Source organism: Antechinus flavipes, chromosome 3 (assembly GCF_016432865.1).
Source record: "Antechinus flavipes isolate AdamAnt ecotype Samford, QLD, Australia chromosome 3, AdamAnt_v2, whole genome shotgun sequence".
NCBI classification, from domain to species: Eukaryota; Metazoa; Chordata; class Mammalia; order Dasyuromorphia; family Dasyuridae; genus Antechinus; species Antechinus flavipes.
The window spans coordinates 631,461,092-631,475,261 of NC_067400.1; the positions used below are offsets into that span (position 1 = coordinate 631,461,092).

At 41.6% G+C, this 14,170-nt stretch overlaps 2 protein-coding genes across 4 annotated transcripts in view; both read left to right on the forward strand.

Moving 5' to 3' along the window:
• LOC127556814 (zinc finger protein 74-like) overlaps nucleotides 1-14,170 on the forward strand; it is a 130,363-nt gene that overhangs the window by 11,845 nt on the left and 104,348 nt on the right. For all 3 annotated transcript variants that reach the window (XR_007952515.1, XR_007952516.1, XM_051990263.1), the window contains one exon: nucleotides 857-952. Coding sequence is in view for 1 of the 3 variants with exons in the window: in XM_051990263.1 (XP_051846223.1) it covers nucleotides 857-952 (96 nt within the window). In the remaining 2 variants the exon portion in view is untranslated. The remainder of the gene's footprint in view (nucleotides 1-856; nucleotides 953-14,170) is intronic.
• Nucleotides 7,448-12,777, forward strand: LOC127556805 (zinc finger protein 665-like). The gene has a single exon (XM_051990247.1). It carries the CDS (start codon nucleotides 7,590-7,592, stop codon nucleotides 9,798-9,800), a length of 2,211 nt encoding a protein of 736 aa, XP_051846207.1. The 5' UTR covers nucleotides 7,448-7,589; the 3' UTR covers nucleotides 9,801-12,777.

Genomic DNA, 14,170 nt, shown 5'->3' on the forward strand with positions numbered 1-14,170 from the left:
GATTTGCTTCTGTAGCTCCTGCAATGATTTCTCTCTTGTTATAGCTAGCTTCAGGTCAAAACTTCAATCAGTCTTACAGAATCTCAGAGATTATTTAGAGCAGGATTTTAAATATTTTTTCCACTTGCAATTCCTTTTTGCCCCCCAATTTTTTTTGCAACCCTGGGCGTATGAGTTTATAAATCAAACATTTACTGTTAATAAATCATAATTTCACAACCCCAAATTCAGTTATGGGACCCCCATGGAGTTGTGCCTCATACACTATACTTAGTGTACACCCTGTTGGAGCTGAGTTTTCCCTAGAAAATCTCTGAAAAATGCTTTTCCTTGAAGACGAGTAGGGACACCCATCTCCTTCCTCCTCCTTTCTAGGCGGCTCCTTTACTTCTCTTCAGAAAGTTCTTCCGGATCACGGGCAGCAGGCTGGAGCTCAGGGCTCCTAATGCTGCCCGCAGGAGCAAGTTTATCCTTCCTCTCCCTCAGTTCTCTCAAATCCAGCCCAGTGAGACAGCAGGGGAAGGAGCGAGCACTTGTGTCTGCCTGCTCTGGGTCCGGGCTGGGACCAGTGCCTTTTAGAGATCCTCTCCATCACCCGCTGCTTTGGTGCTTTGAGATGGCAACACTGAGGCAGGCGGACTTCACTGCCCCTTCCTGGCTCCGGGGTCAGACGTCCAACTCCTGCAGCGAGAGCTGCCTCTAATTTCTAGAGAGCAGAAGCTGTGCCATGTGCCGGCCTTCTGGGACAGAGGGGAAAAAAGTGGAATTTCTGGTCCCCAGGGTGGCAGGGTCTGTGCCCTCAGATCCCAGTAGGGATTCCATCCGTCCTCATCCCTCTCTTACTCCGTTTTCCCAGGGCTTCCAGTTCTCAGAGAAGATCTGATGTCCCCCCTTCAGCCCAGGGGAGCGGCGGGGGGGCCAGCGCAGGGAGGCCGGAGGAGCTCCTGTCCAGGTGAGTGAGCTGCTGGTGGGTGGGGGAGGGCCGCGGCTCACCCCGGGGACACGGAGACCCGACTTCTGGGTGGTGGCTCCCTGGGCAGTCGCTGACCCTCTGAGCTTCCTGGTCCAGAACGCGGCGGAGACGGCAGACCCCTGGGACCTGCCGTTCCTCCCAGGACCTTGATGCTGTAGGGGAGGCTCTGGGACTCTGCTGAGAGCGTCCATCCGGGGCTGAGGCCATTCTGTAGGCCGATTATTAAGTACCAGCTGTGTCCCAGGCCCCAGGAATACGAAGGCAGGCCGGGTGGCGGCCCCGCTCTCACAGGAAGGCAGGCCGGGCGGCTGCCCCGCTCTCACAGGAAGGCAGGCCGGGCGGCGGCCCCGCTCTCACAGGAAGGCAGGCCGGGCGGCTGCCCTGTTCTCAGGACTTCACAGCCCAGTGGGGAAGGCACCCACCACGGCCAGGATAATCCGAAGAGGGAGGCCCTAAGGCGAAGGAGGCCTGGAGAGGACCCCTCGTAGAAGGAGGGCTTTCGCTGGGACCTCGAGCAGAAGGGTGGCTGGAACACACGGGACTGTCCTGGTCAGGGAGGGGGGTGGGGAGTGGGGCCGTCCCAGGAGTTAGGGGGCATGTGAAGGGGGAGACTGAGGAGTGGGCCTTAACCCCCAGTCTTAGACCCCAGAGACGGAAGGGAGTCTGTGAAGCGGGCAGTGACTGGAGGGATGCGCATTCAGGGAGATGAATTTGGCAGCTGGGGGGCCGGTGGGGACGGAAGGAGCCTCGAAGCTGTAGGACCAAGGCTGGCTCTGGCCATCCCTCTGGCGGGAGGTGACCGCGGCCAATCCGGGAAGTGGCCACGTCAGCGGGCGAGGGGACGTCCGCAGAACTTTATGTAATGTCGGCCATGGTGGACGTGAGGACGCTGTGATTATGGGCCTGGCGCTTGGGTGGGGGTGCTCGGGGTGAGACGGACAAGGAAGATGGGGATGTGGGGGAGGAACGGGTTCTCGTGGCGGGGAGCCAGCCCCAGGGATTGTCCCCAAGAACTCGAGAGGGAAGGAAGACGGTGTCCGGGGTTGCAGCATGGAGGAAGACCCCCTGGGTTGGCAGTGGGGAGACCCCGGGCCACTTCATAGGCCCCTTTCCTTTGGGCAGTGAACGTGGAGCCTGGATGCTGAGTTTCGAGGGCAGGAAGCTGGGAGGAGACTGAGACCCAGATGTAGATGGCCATGGAGGCCTGAAGGGAGGGCAGAACCCAGGCCAGCCCTCCTTAGCTTTTCCAGGTGTGGGCATTTGATTTAGGGAAGGAGCAGGTAGCAAAAGGGATGGAAGCTCTGGGAAGACCCTGGGTTAGCCCAGGGGGTGGGATAGCCTGGGAGGGTTTCTGCTCAGAATGGCCCGGGGCAGAGTGGGGCAGTGGAGCCGAAAGGAGCCATCTGATTTTTGGGAGGTGAAGGTTCAGAGCTTCCGCAAGGGTCCTTTGTAACTAAAATGCCAAGACTCCTGGAGGCAGCCACCCCAGGGAAAGAATTGGGGAGCAGTCGAGAAGTTTGGAAAAGCTGCTGTGGGAGAGGGAGGCAGTCAGGGAGAGGTCCAGGGGGCCTGGGCACACATGGGCCCAACTGAGGTCACAGAACCTGCACTGTGTGGTCCAGACAGTCCGGGCTCTGCGTCCCTGCAGGCCTTGGGAACAGAGGCCACTGCCTCCTGGGAGCGGCCAGAAAAGGCTGAGGCTTGTGGGAGTCCTGCACCTGAGTCCTTCTCCTCATCTCTGTGGCCCAGTCTTGGTCTCCGTTCTCAGAAAATAAAAACCTGTGTGATAGGTCGAGACTCCCGGGAATCCCAGGGAAGCAGAAGCCTTTGGATCTCTGGTATTGGGTCCAGTCAGATCCTGTCAGCTTTGGAACCAGACAGAGGGAGTACTGGGAGCTGAGCAGGATCCAGGGAGGGACCGAGGCCTGAGGCCCAAACCTGCTTTTGCAGACTGGGCGAGAGACTGGCATCCAGGCAACGGGCTGGGGATGAGAGACCAGCATCCAGGCAACGGGTTGGTGGCTGTGCCCTGGTCCCCACCCGGGCCCCAGGCAGACAGTGGAAATGATTCAATGCCCACTGTGTGCTGGGCACATCACTAAGCCTTGGTGCAGAAAGGAAGGCAGACGTGCATCCCTGCCGTCCTGAGCTCCCGTCTGGTGTCCAAATCCAGAGAGGGGGTTGGAAGAAGCCTCAGGGCTGAGCCAGCAAAGGAGGCCAATTTTGTATGAAAAGGAATTGAGTTCAATAGGGAAATCAGTGGATAGGAGGGAAAAGAAGAGCTGTTTAGGGGAGAAGAGTAAGGTTGGTGAGGAAATAGTCAAAATCATAATAATCACGATAAGAAGAACTACCATATTTAGGGCCTGCCGAGTGCCAGGCGATTCATCTGGATCCTGTGTAAGCCTCACAAGCTTGGGAGGTAGATGCTATTATCCTCCTCTTTTTTTAGATAAAGAAAGAGGCATAACGAGGCAACGGGATTTGGGGAACGTCATGTTCCCCAAAAGCATGTGTTGCAAATGAGTCTTGATTTGAATTCAGGTCTTCTTGATACCAGACACAGGGCTCTGTCCATTATGTACTTAATTGTCTCATGGTGGAGAGTGATTTTGTGTCATAGAGGAAGCTTCAGAGAGGAGAGATGAAGGGATAAGAGACTCTGGGAGTCTGTCATCTGGGACTGGGGTGGATGGCAGACAAAGTGAGGGCAGGCGTGGGGGTCATGCCAATTGTCTAATTAATTACTGGTATGGATCCCTTTCTCTTCCTGCCGCTACTCTTTATTTTTATTTTTTAAAGGATTGAGGTAGAAATCAAGAAGACAAATAATAAGAGGATATCTTGGAGCAAATATGATGAATTATAACAAAATGACAGTGGGATAAATCCACCATAAAAGCAGAAGAGGTAGCAGAAAACATTGGAGAGCAGAACCAGATAGCCTTTTGTGTGGCAGAAAAAGCATCATAATGAAAAGTTGCATTCTGTAATAGCCTTTGGATCTGTGTCCTTATACTCATTCCCCTGTCTCCCCTTTGACCTCGTGATGAGCATTAGACTTAATTTTTTTTTCATTTCATTTCATTTACTTATTTTTTAAAGCTTTTAAATTTTATTTATTTATTTATTTTAAATAACTTTTTATTGACAGAATCCATGCCAGGGTAATTTTTTACAACATTATCCCTTGCACTCACTTCTGTTCTGATTTTTCCCCTCCCTCCCTCCCTCCATCCCCTCCCCCAGATGGCAAGCAGTCCTTTACATGTTAAATAGGTTACAGTATATCCTAGATTCAATATATGTATGCAGTACCGAACAGTTCTCTTGTTGCACAGAAGCTTTTTTATTTTTCAAAACATATGTACGGACAATTCTTCGACATTAACCCTTGCAAAATCTTATGTTCCAATTTCCCCCCTTCTTCCCACACCCTCCCCTAGATGGCAAGTAGTCTAATACGTGTTAAACATGGTAGAAATATATGTTAAATCCAGTATATGTATACATATTTATACAATTACCGGAACACTAGACTCATAAAAAAATCCCAGAGAAAGGAAGAAAATCCATTTACACAATATAAAATTACAGCTTCAGTTTTTGTTGTTGCAAAGACCTAGAAAATTTCCCTTCTCTTGGGAAATGACTGAACACATAATGGTTTAAGAATATAATGGAAGATTATGGTGCCAGAAGAAATGATCAGAGGCACAGTGTCAGAGACACCGGGGAAGAATTGTCTGAACCGATATAATGAGAAGCGAGCAGAACCAGGAGAAGGGCTTATATTAAAGCGATAGGGAGCGATGCCATGAATAGCCCTGATTCCAGAGCACTAGTTCCCTAAATCTTTTGATTTTAGAACTTGTTTCAGAAATACCTAGTGTTGTGATGCTGGTCCTTCCCTCCCATTCCCCACAATTGTTTGTTCTCTTCATAAAGCTTCAGATTTATATATCAAATGCTTAGTATAATGACTTGGATGACTTTCACTCTACAAAGATCCAAATTAATATTTCCTTATCCTTTGTAATTATAAAATAAAAAATTTTACTCTATTTTAAATTTTGGAATTATGGACTTTTTATCAGAATTTTATTTAACAAATCCTACAAGATTTCAGTTCATTCATTTGTCAGATTTTGTTGACTAGGAATAGCATTTTTAGTCCAATGTTACAACTTGGAAAATATCAAACATAACATATGCAATTAATTTCAAAGTTGGGTTTTTTTTCCTCTGGACAAAAGTTTGCAGTATTAGTTCAATATTGGATAAATCCAATTTTCAATTTGATTCTGCATTAAGTCGATTACTAATGATGACACAAAGAGGACAATGATAACTAACATTTGTATAGTGCCTGCTGGTTACTCTGCTAAGTGCTTTACCAAAATCATCTCATTTGATTTTCACCATTGCCTTGGGAGTAGATATTGTTACATCCATTTGACAGTCAAAGAATTGGAGACAATTGAGTGCCTTGCCCAGAATCTCAGGGCTAGCAGGACGCCGAGGTGCGATTTGGACTTGGTTCTTCCAGACTGCGAGGCCCAGCTGTGTTTCTCTCTGTTACCAGACCCTTGCTTTATAGAAGTTCACATTATACACATTTGACCCTCTCGGGCTGCAGGGCCTCTTGTCTGTCTGGGCCAGGGAGGCAGTGACCAGGGCCTATACCACCTTCTGAGGGGAGAGGGATCTGCAGAACAGCCCATTCATGTTACGTGATTTTGATTTATTATCTGATTGCAGTGTCAGTGTTCCCTTACACATAAATAAGGGGAAAAGGCTTTAGGGAATTTTATAAACTTTCTTTTTGAGATAGAAATACCTCAGGGCACTCAACAAAATGACAAAATATTAGTTACCATATAAAAGACAATTCTCGATTGGCTAATGATAAGTAGTATACCAATGGTAAACGTAGTTGAGCTTGAATTGTGTATGTTGCTTTGGTGGTGGTGGTTGTGTTGCTGTTGTTCGGTTGGTCAGTTGTGTCCGACTCTTTGTGACCCTGTTTGGAATTTGCCATTTCCTTCTCTAGCTCATTTTACAGATGAGGAAACTGAGGCAAACAGGATTAAGGGAATTGTTCAGTCATACTGATATTAAGTGCCTGGGGCCATTTTGACCTGAAGATCTTCTCCAGGCCTTCTCTCTGGCACTATGGCACCACCTAGCTCCCCTTGAATTATTCCTTTTTATATACCAGGTACAAACACATAAACACGCAAAAAGACATAACTTCTTTGTACCACTGTTCACTGACTACACTGTCACAGAAACTCTGTGGACTGACTGATCTGGATGGAGGAACAGCCATGTAAGCACGAGATAAGTTCATCCCAGAAAGTGGCCTTAATGCTGCAATGAGAGGCGATCTAAGAAATGTTTTTGTAGACTGTTTGATGGTCCATGGTGTTTTCCAGGTGGCTTGTAATACATAAGTTGCAATAGAGAAACAGAAACATTTGCAGATCCTGAGATAGTTATTACGACGCTGATGTGATGAGGTTCCAGGGCAATCTTGGAAGGGGGTTCCCTGGGAGCAGGATATAGAAAGCATCTCCGTGACCATCTGTGGGGAGCTGATTTGTGCTTGTACGGTAGTGTAGACACACTCTGAGGTCAGATTGAGAAACCGGAACAGTATGTTGCACTTATTTAGAAGTCGTCAGTGATTGTGGTAATCGTTGCATGAACGCCAAAATCATTTTTTACCCCATCATGATGATTTGGAATCATTCCACAGCGAAACTTATTATACCCATGCGTGTTGTTACCTTGGTAACAAGATTGGACATTTCTTTGCTGCGTAAGGTGCCATCAAAGAGTTGTAGCTAAAACCCCTTGGACATCATCCTGAACCTCCAGAGTTTTCATGAACCACTAAATGGGCCATGGTACTAGATGACCGATAGTGAATCATGTTACTTCCTGACAGAAGGATCTTGGACTCAAGATACAGTGTGAGACATTCTGTATGATAATGAATTTGTATGAATATTTAACATAAGTACAGTAAAATGTCCTAATATCTTTGGATCTGAATAGAAAAGAAGAAAAGTTGGATGTAACACTGACAATTATCACGCAACATTTAAGAAGAGTAAACCTATTTCTCAACTTAGCATATGAAATTTACCAAGAATGACCTTGTGATAGTGCATCTAAAGTGATCAGTACAGAATAGCAGCAAGAGAACCTGAGACTGGCAGAGCTATAAAGGTAATCAGCCACAGGCATTTGAAGAAAAGATAGAAAGTGCAGATGGAAGTGGAGAAAGGCCGTCTAGCACCATGGATAGAGCATGCTCAGTCACAGGTGTGAGTTCTAGTCTTGGCTGCAGGGCTGTTGATCAGGATGAACCGTCATGAGCCCGTGGCCTAAGTTGGGAAGGGTAATGAGAATACTTGCCCTGCCTTTGTCACAGGTTTGTTGTGAGGATCCAGTGTTATTGTTTGTGAAGATCTTTATGATCTAATGGCATTTCCACAGATTGAGTCTGTGTGTTTAAGTTTTAAAACTTTTTTTTTTAACTAGGGAAATAGAATATAAATCAGTTTATTTTCTGCCACCAGAGAAAAGAACATTTATTTATGTGTGTATGTCTTTCTGTATATATGATTGTTTGTTTTCTTTAGATGTAGAGACCAGGTTTGAAGTGAATGAGAGGACTACAAAGCTGAGGATTTTTGTGGAAGAATCTGGCCAGCAAAGATTCATGAGTGATGGTCCCTCTGACTTCAGTTTGAGAAAAATCTGTAACTCTAATATCACGGAAGATAAAAATCCAAAGAGTGACCATGAAGTTGATGAAATTGGAAAGGAAGTCAATCAGTCTTCAGTTCTAAATCACCATAACAAAAAGACCTCAGGGAATGACTGTTTTCAGGGTAGTGAATCTAGCAAATGCTTTAATGAAGAGAGAGAGCCTTTCCAGTCCCATGAGAAGCCTTCTGAAATACAGATATATCAAGCTAATCAACAAGAAATGGCCTTCACCTCAAGTTCAGACCTCATTAGACATCAAAAAAGTTTTACTGGAGAAATGCTTTGTGTAAGTAATAAAAGTGGCAAAGATTTCAAGGAAAACTCTAAGCTCATGGATCATCAGAAATCTCATGTTACAAAGGTGCCTTATGAAAAAAATAAATGTGAAGCAACCTTATCCCATCACTCATCTCTTCCTCACCATCCTAGAACTCATACTGAACTGAGAACATATGTATGTAAACAATGTGGGAAAGTCTTTGGTCAGAACTCAGATCTAGTACACCAGAAAATTCATACCGGAGAGAAGTTTTATAAATGCAATGAATGTGGGAAGGGTTCCAACAACACATCACTCCTTACTGGTCAACAGAAAATTTACACTGGAGAGAAAACCCATAAGTGTGATCAGTGTGGAAGAGCTTTCAGATACAGCTCCAGTCTTGTTTTACATGAGATGATCCATAATGGAGAAAAGCCCTTTGAATGTAATCAGCGTGGAAAGACTCTCACCGAGAGGGCCAATCTTGCTAAACAGAAAACCCAGACTGGAGAGAAACATTTTAAATGTAATCAGTGTGGAAATGCTTTTACCCATAAGGGCCATCTTACTTTACATCAGAGGATCCACATTGGAGAAAAACCTTGTGAAAGTGAGGAAATTGAAAAGATTTTCACACCGAGGGCCCATCTTGCTTCACATACAAGAGTTAACACTGGAGAGAAACTTTATGAATGTAAACAATGTGGAAAGGCTTTCAGGTGCCGATCCCGTCTTACTGATCATGAGAAAACCCACACTGGAGAGAAACCTTACGAATGTAATCAGTGTGGAAAGGCTTTTACACAGAGCTCCAATCTTGCTGTACATCAGAGAATCCACACTGGAGAGAAACCATTTGAATGTAAACAGTGTGGAAAGGCTTTCAGATACAGCTCCAGCCTTGCTAAACATCAGGGAATCCACACTGGGGAGAAACCTCATGAATGTAATCAGTGTGGAAAGGCTTTCAGAATTAGCTCCAGCCTTGCTACCCATCAGAGAATCCACACTGGAGAGAAACCTTATGAATGTACTCATTGTGGAAAGGCTTTCAGAATTGGTTCCAGTCTTGCTAAACATCAGAGAATCCACACTGGAGAGAAAGTTTATGAATGTAATCAGTGTGGAAAGGCTTTCACACAGAATTCACATCTTGCTGCACATCAGAGAATTCACACTGGAGAGAAACCTTTTGAATGTAAACTCTGTGGAAAGGCTTTCAGATCCAACTCCAGTCTAACGGATCACCAAAAAATCCATAATAAGGACAAACTTTATGAATGTAATCAATGTGGAAAACCTTTTACAAAGAGCTCCAGTCTTGCTGTACATCAGAGAATCCACACTGGGGAGAAACCATATGAATGTAATCAGTGTGGAAAAGCTTTTACACAGAGAAACCATCTTTCTGTACATCAGAGAATCCACACTGGAGAGAAACCTTATGAATGCAATCAGTGTGGAAAAGCTTTCAGAATCAGCTGCAGTCTTGCTAAACATCAGCGAATCCACACTGGGGAGAAACCTTATGAATGTGATCAATGTGGAAAGGCTTTCACACAGAGGGCCAATTTTGCTAAACATCAGAGAATTCACACTGGAGAAAAACCTTATGAATGTAATCAATGTGGAAAGGCTTTCACAAAGAGCTCCAGTCTTGCTATACATAAAATAATCCACACTGGAGACAAACCCTATGTATGCAGTCTGTGTGGAAAAGCTTTTGAAAAAAATTCCAGTCTTGCTGCCCATCAGAGAATCCACTCTGGAGAAAAGCCTTAGAAATGTAATCAGTATGGAAAGGTTTTTAGAATCAGCTGTGGTCTTGATAAATATCAGAGAATCCATATTGGGGAGAAACCTTATGAATGTAATCAGTGTGGAAAGGCTTTCACCCAGAGGGCCACTTTTGCTAAATATCAAAGAATCTGTTTTAGAGAGAAACCTTACAAATGTAATTAATATATTAATGTCTTCAAGCAACAGTCATCTGTTATTTTCCTTTTGAGAATTCATATTTAATAGAAATCTTGTCACCACCATGTATGAGAAATGGCATTCAAATGGTATTCAAAACCTGTTTGGTATTAGAAAATTCATTCTGATAAACACCTATGTATGGATTCCATATAGGAAGGCTTTCAGCCAGACAACCTCTCTGTTTTATAATACCAGATTCATTGTAGAGAGAAGCCTTATTCATAAAGGAATGATAACATATAAAAGCAGTGGTTATGGGAAAGGCTTCACGTAGGGGTCATGCTTGACCATACATTGGAGAATCATGCTGAAGATAAAACTTATGGATCTTATTAACAAGAGAAAGACTTAGACTTCTCAACAGAAGAGACCTCAACAGATTCCATACTGTGCATAGAAACCTAAAAGTGCAATGAATTTTTCTCTGAAATCCTAATATTTAACTTTACTTTTCAATATTTTCTGGCATTCATACCCTGTAATTTCTTTAGCCATTACCCAATTAATTGGTACTCACTTTGTTTCCTATTGTTTGCCGGCATGAAGAGTCCTTGTATAAATGTTTTGGTAACTGTTGGACATTAATTTCTCTCATGCTTTCTTTAAGCAATTAGGCGACCCAGTGGATGAAATGCTGGGCTTTGAGCTACAAGACCTGAATTCAAGTTCAAATTTTTGGCACTTACTAGTGGTAAACTGGTCCTTGATCAAGTCAAGTAACCTTTATCTAAGTTTCCCTTTGTAGGGACTTTGTTTTGCTCAGTTTTAGCCAACTGATTTTACCATTCCTTGGATCATAAGACTCATCTGGGAGAGGGCATATCAATGGGAAAGAAAATAAATATAATAATTAAAAAATAAAAGCTTAAGCAAAAATGCTCTAAGTCAGTAATTAGATAAATGCAAATTAAATCAACTCTCAGACTCCATCTCATCTGTATGCAGTTGACAAAGAAAAAGAAAAAAAAAGCACAGGAAGGACTATAAATAGACACATTAATTTATTGTTGGTACAGTGGAGAAGGCTTCCACCAAATCATGAAATTAGGTATGCTTTCTGATTCATTGATACCACTAGATGGCGTGTTCTCTTAAAGGAAAAGGATTCAAATAAACCCAAAATAATGACACCAGCTCCTTCTGTCAGGTTAAGAACTGGAAAATAAGATGTGATGTCCTATAATAGGGCAGTAGCTGAACAAATTTTGGTTTGTGAATGTTATGGAGCAATAATATGCCTCAAAGCAGTCAATTTTCAGTGAAAACAGGAAGATTAACATGGATTAAGGCAGACTATAGAGAGTAATTGCTAACAATTACAGTAATAGTTCTGAAGGCCAACAACTTGGCAAGATGTCACTCCTTTTATGATTGTGTTCTGTACTAGAGACTTATCAGAATATGTGAAACTTGTCTCTCCCAAGAGGGGCTGCATACTATATATAGAATAAAAAGTATATTTTGGGAAAGGGACATAGTGTGGGAATTTGTTTTCCTTCTCTATGTGATTTCATTAGCAATGTTTTAATTGTTGACTTTTTTCACTTTTGGGTAGGAGTGGATAGCAGTGTAAGGGGGATTAGGAATAGGATTGACCTTTCTATACCATTTATGTGCCAAAGTAATGAAGGAAATTGATGGATTGTAATAATATGCACAATAGAAAAGAAGGAATGAGAACAAATCTGAAAGTGCCATGTTGAACTTTTTATTACTCAAAAATAAAGTCATGTTATGCATATTAGAACTTGTTTTATATAAAGTCTTTCCCCCTTCTATTTTATGTTGTTTTCAAGATATTTGTTTTATTTCATGTTTGTGAATTTCAAAATTAAAAAAAATAAAATATTGATAGTTTTTTCCATTCTCAATTTTGAAATGGCAAAATTATTTTCAAATGACTTTCTTTTTGTTAGTGCTGTAGAACACATGTCATTTATGGTTATCGAGATTTTGGAAAACTCTCATGACTCATCTATTGAAGGGTAGCTCTTGCTACTCTTGAGTGTCAGTTTTCTTCATATCTTGAATATAAATGACTTTTCCTGTTCATTTTTCCTGTAATATTTTATATATTCTCCACTCTATCATTTCTTTTTAATTTGACTTTTATTTATTTTATTTAAACATTTAAATTTTATGTATTTGGAATTAGCTGAGTTTTTTTTTTTTAAATCTTCATCAGTGAAGGAAATAGTCATCTTCTTTTCTTTTATTAACTAGGTTTTCAAAAAAATTTATATTTTGGCTCAGAAATTCTTCTAGCCAGTTGTTAAAAGTGCTTGAATGTTTTCTTTTTTTAAAATTTTTTTTCACCAGTAAAAATTCCATGTGCCTCTGCCACCCACAACTCCCATTATAAATATGTATAATTGAGAATAAAAGTTCCTGCATTGTCCTTTCCCAAAAATATATATTTGTAAAATTTCTATGTGATGTTAAAATATGTATATTCTTGAGCAGTTCTTATTTAGAAAACGCTGTAAGTCTTTTTTGTTCTAGTCTCGAGGGGATATTGTTCAAGTCTCATTTTCTTTTTACTTATTTTTCTGTGAAATTGAGCTGGGGACATTGAAATATTGTCATTTTGCTACAAAGTCTTATAGTGCAGTTAATGTTCCTTTTATAAAATGAATTGTTAAGCAATTTTAGTAGTGCTATTGGTTGGTTATCTATAGTTCTTTTTATTCTGATGTAATTGCTTATTTCTTTCCATGTTTTTAATGATTGTTTCTGCTTATTGTGATAGCATGATTAAAACAGCTGTTTTTGGATTTACCTAATTGGTAGTACATTTCTCCCTTATCTCTGCTCCCCCCAGACCATCATTTTTATTCTGTGTATTTTAAAAAAATGTCTCATGTAAGCAACATTCCATAAGGTTTTGTTTTTTTTAATATAATCTATCACTGTTTTTTATGAGATAGATTTATATCTCCTTCCCATCCCTACATGTTAATTAAGCTTTTCCCTAGATTCACTTTTTTGCTTATTCATCGCTTTTTATTGCTTACTTTTCTATAGATATTTAATTCTCCTCTTTTGTTCTCATTATCAGGTAGAATATTCTCTTCAAACTATTTTATTTCTTTTAAAAATTATTTTTATTTTCTGGTCTTTTTCCTTGAAAGGATTTTCCCTTATTTCTCTTTATATTTTTTTTTCTGATTATTTTATCCTTTAGTTTGGATTCATGAATTGGTCCTTCCTTATTTTCTTTATTTCTTATGGCATTAATACTTTTGAATTATCAATTTTGACTTTCTTCTTCTAAAGAGATTCTGCTGTTGCCTTGGGAATATTTTCCTTGATTCCCTCCCCTTTTTCTTGTTATTTTTCACTCACAGAAATAGGAATTCTTAATGAGGAGGAACTTCCTAATTGTCGGAATCCCCCTGTGCCTTGATTGTTCAGTCCATTCCTGACTCTTTTTCTCCCCATGGTCATCTTTCCCATTGGCCCTGACATCTCTTCTCTGGATCCATGCCCTTCTACTCTTTTGGGCATCAATTGTTCCCAAAGCTGATTTCTCTTCACCTTAGACAAGATTAGTGACCTTGTGTAAGCAGCAAATCTGAAGAGAACAGCTATTAGAAGTTCTCCATCTCCTTTTAGATGATATTGCTTATCTGATAGGTGCATTTGTCAGTGGTACTCTCTCCAGCCACTGAAGTGAGACTCCCCCCTTTTTTCCCTCACCCATTTTGCTGTAGGTACTCTTATTCCTGAGAGACTACAAGAGTCAATTTCCTTCATCTTGAGCCTTTGACTTGATTAAGGTACATTATACATTCTTCCATCTATGAATTTCTTCCCTTCTTTTTAAGCCTCCTCTCATTTTGTAATTTAGTGCCACAAAAACCGCATCAGTTTACCTGAAGGATGGGATGAAATTAGTCTGTGATTTTTCAAGCCTATTTTTCCCATTATCATGGCCTTCTTCCCTATCTGGTCACATATGTCCTTAATGATTCTTATATTAAAGAGTATTAAGATGGAAATTTATCAACGAAAATGCTTAAAATTCAACTATCCTTGTGCAGAGTAAATATATATTTACATACATTTCTAAGAATAAAAGAAAGAGTTTGTTAGGTATCTTGAATTGCTGTCAGTCTATCCTAATTTAGATGTCTTTGAACATTCTTAAATCTGTTTCAGTCTGAAGTAGA

Excerpts from the sequence above, each read along its gene's own strand:
- LOC127556805 (XM_051990247.1), top strand. The coding sequence starts at position 7,590 with ATGTCTTTCTGTATATATGATTGTTTGTTTTCTTTAGATGTAGAGACC.